Genomic DNA, 2500 nt, shown 5'->3' on the forward strand with positions numbered 1-2500 from the left:
TATAGTGTTCTATGGTTTTTGGTTAATACAATGTATTTACCAGTTATAAGTACAATGTTTGGTATGTATTAAAATTTTAGTTTTTTAAAAAAACACCAAAAAAAAAAACACCAAAAAAAAATGAACATATAATTTAAAGTAGATGTAATTTAAAATAATTTTCATTTAATTAAATAATAACAAAAATTCAAATTTTTTTTGGTGTTAAAAGCTATTATTTAAATAGTTTAATAAATAAATAGTTTATTTTATTTTATTTTAATTTATATTAACTAAATTTTTTTTTTTTTTTTTTTTTTTTTTTTTTTCTTTATAGGTGGTGAAGACTGTACAATTAAATCCGATTCCGATTCTTCAACAGCAACATTAGATAGTGACCCAAATATAAATTGTTTTAAAAATATTCATATTCCATTTATGATTTGTTCATTAATTGCTCTTGTAATGTATTATCCAGCAGCTTCTTTTGCTCAATCTCAAACTCAAAATATTAGTGATATTAAATTTAAACCAAGAGTTGTTTTTATTTTTGCTCAAGTAAGTTTTTTTTTATTTTCATTATTATTATTTCATTTAATAATAATTTAATTAATTTTTTTTTTTTATTTTTTTTTTTTTAGTTAAAAGTAATTTTAGCAGCAGTAACACTTTTTGCAACAACACTTATAGAATTTTATCTTGGAGCAGTACTTGCAGTAAATATAATATTCATGGGTATTAATATTGTATTGAAGCCATGTCTTGTAAATTGGGTAAATAGATTGAGATCTGTTTTATTTTCTCTAGCGTTAGCAGCAACTGTATGCTCTTGGATTGCATATGGTGGTGCTCCTAAAATTGCTCCTTTAATATTATTAATCGTCAGTTGGATAGCATTGGCAATTCTATTCTATTTATTCTATAAATTCGAACCCACCTTATCCGATACTTTAACTTCGTTGGGTTTAAAAAAAAATATAATCAATATAAATAATAATAACAATAATAATAATAGAAATTCAAAAGAACAAGAATTAAATAAGGTTTAAATTAATAAAAAAAAACAAAAAAAAAAAAACCAATATCTTAACATATATTGTATTTAAATTATTTTTTAAAAAAAAAAAAAAAATTCCCAAGATTGTGTTGAATATTTACAAGATAGTTTTTTATAACTATACTATTTATTTATCTATTATTTATTTTTCACCAACAATCTCATATATTTCTTTATTTGAGTAAATTTTAACTGTATTTGATGGTGGTGAATTTAAAAGTTCATTTTCCTATAAAAAAATAAAATAAAAAAAAATTAGTAAGAGGTTCAGATTTTGTGAAAAAGAAAATAATAATAATAATAATAACTTACAGCTTCAATTCTCATTGCTTTTGCAAGTGTTGAAACCTTCATTGGTGAAACTACTTTAATAAAGACATTTTCAATCCAACGATCTCCGACTCCTCTCTATTAAAAAAAAAAAAATAAAAAAAAATAAAAAAATAAAAAAAAATAAAAAAATAAAAAATTATTAGTATTTACCAAGATATTAAAAAAAAAGATTTTATTATTATCTCCGACTCCTCTCTATTAAAAAAAAAAAAAACATACATCTAAAAATCCTGGTCTGAATATTGAGAGATAATGGAAACCTTCTTTTTTCATCTTTTCTTCGATTTCACCTTTAACTTTTGGATAAAGGAAAAATGAATTTGGATTTGAACCTGTTGATGTTAATAAATGCATAGAACGTACACCAGATTCTTTTGATAGGTCTGCAAATTTTGATGAAATACCTAATTCAATCTCTCTGAATCTTTCTGCACTACCTATAATAGTAAAAAAATTTATTTAGTTTTTTTTTTTTCTTTTTTTTTTATTCCAATTTCCCTCTATATAAATAAAATTAAAGAATTTACCTGCTTGTTTTCTAGTTGTACCCAAAACATTAAATGCAGCATCCTTATCTTTAAATTCTTCTTTATAATCTTCTAATTTATCAAAGTCAACTACAACTTGTTTTAATTTTTCTAATAAATAAATAAATAAATAAATAAATTAGATAATTAATGCTTTTTTAGAAAATATATATATAAAATTAATATACCATTTTGGATAGAAAGATCTTCTTTTCTAACTAAAGATGTAACTTGAACGAATTTTGAGTCAATCAACTCACGAATTAAATGTTTTCCAGTTGCACCGGTACCACCAATGACTATACACTTTGCACCTTGACTCATGTTGTAATATTTGAAATTGTATGGTTTGTAATTTGATATCTCTGAGTTTTCACTTATTGTATTAATGAAATAACCACTATTATTATAAATATATTGAAATATAAATGCAATACTTGTTATTAAAATAAAATAAAACTTTTTCATTAAAAAAATATAAATATAAATAGTAAAAAAGTGAATGGAAAAAAAAAAAAAAAAAAAAAAAAAAAAAAAAAAATGGATACTTTGTGCGAGATCTCACAATTTTTTTTATTTCATTTTTTTTTTATTTTTATTTTTT

The 2500-nt window shown here is 21.3% G+C and overlaps 2 protein-coding genes across 2 annotated transcripts in view; one reads left to right on the forward strand and one right to left on the reverse strand.

Moving 5' to 3' along the window:
• DDB_G0281289 (hypothetical protein) overlaps window positions 1-1028 on the forward strand; it is a gene marked incomplete at both ends in the record, with an annotated part of 1801 nt that extends 773 nt beyond the window's left edge. The window contains 3 exons of the mRNA XM_635845.1: window positions 1-61; window positions 317-537; window positions 621-1028. The exon at window positions 1-61 is cut by the window's left edge and continues 49 nt beyond it. Of these exons, the coding sequence (XP_640937.1) occupies window positions 1-61; window positions 317-537; window positions 621-1028 (690 nt within the window). The remainder of the gene's footprint in view (window positions 62-316; window positions 538-620) is intronic.
• Window positions 1029-1178: 150 nt separating this feature from the next.
• On the reverse strand, window positions 1179-2364 carry DDB_G0281291 (hypothetical protein; the record flags this gene model as incomplete). The annotated part of the gene is made up of 5 exons (XM_635846.1): window positions 1179-1265; window positions 1349-1444; window positions 1589-1806; window positions 1897-2007; window positions 2085-2364. The coding sequence occupies 5 exons, from the start codon at window positions 2362-2364 to the stop codon at window positions 1179-1181; spliced, it is 792 nt and encodes a 263-aa protein (XP_640938.1).
• Between the last annotated feature and the right edge of the window lie 136 nt (window positions 2365-2500).

The sequence above is a fragment of the Dictyostelium discoideum genome, assembly GCF_000004695.1.
Source record: "Dictyostelium discoideum AX4 chromosome 3 chromosome, whole genome shotgun sequence".
Taxonomy (NCBI): domain Eukaryota; phylum Evosea; class Eumycetozoa; order Dictyosteliales; family Dictyosteliaceae; genus Dictyostelium; species Dictyostelium discoideum.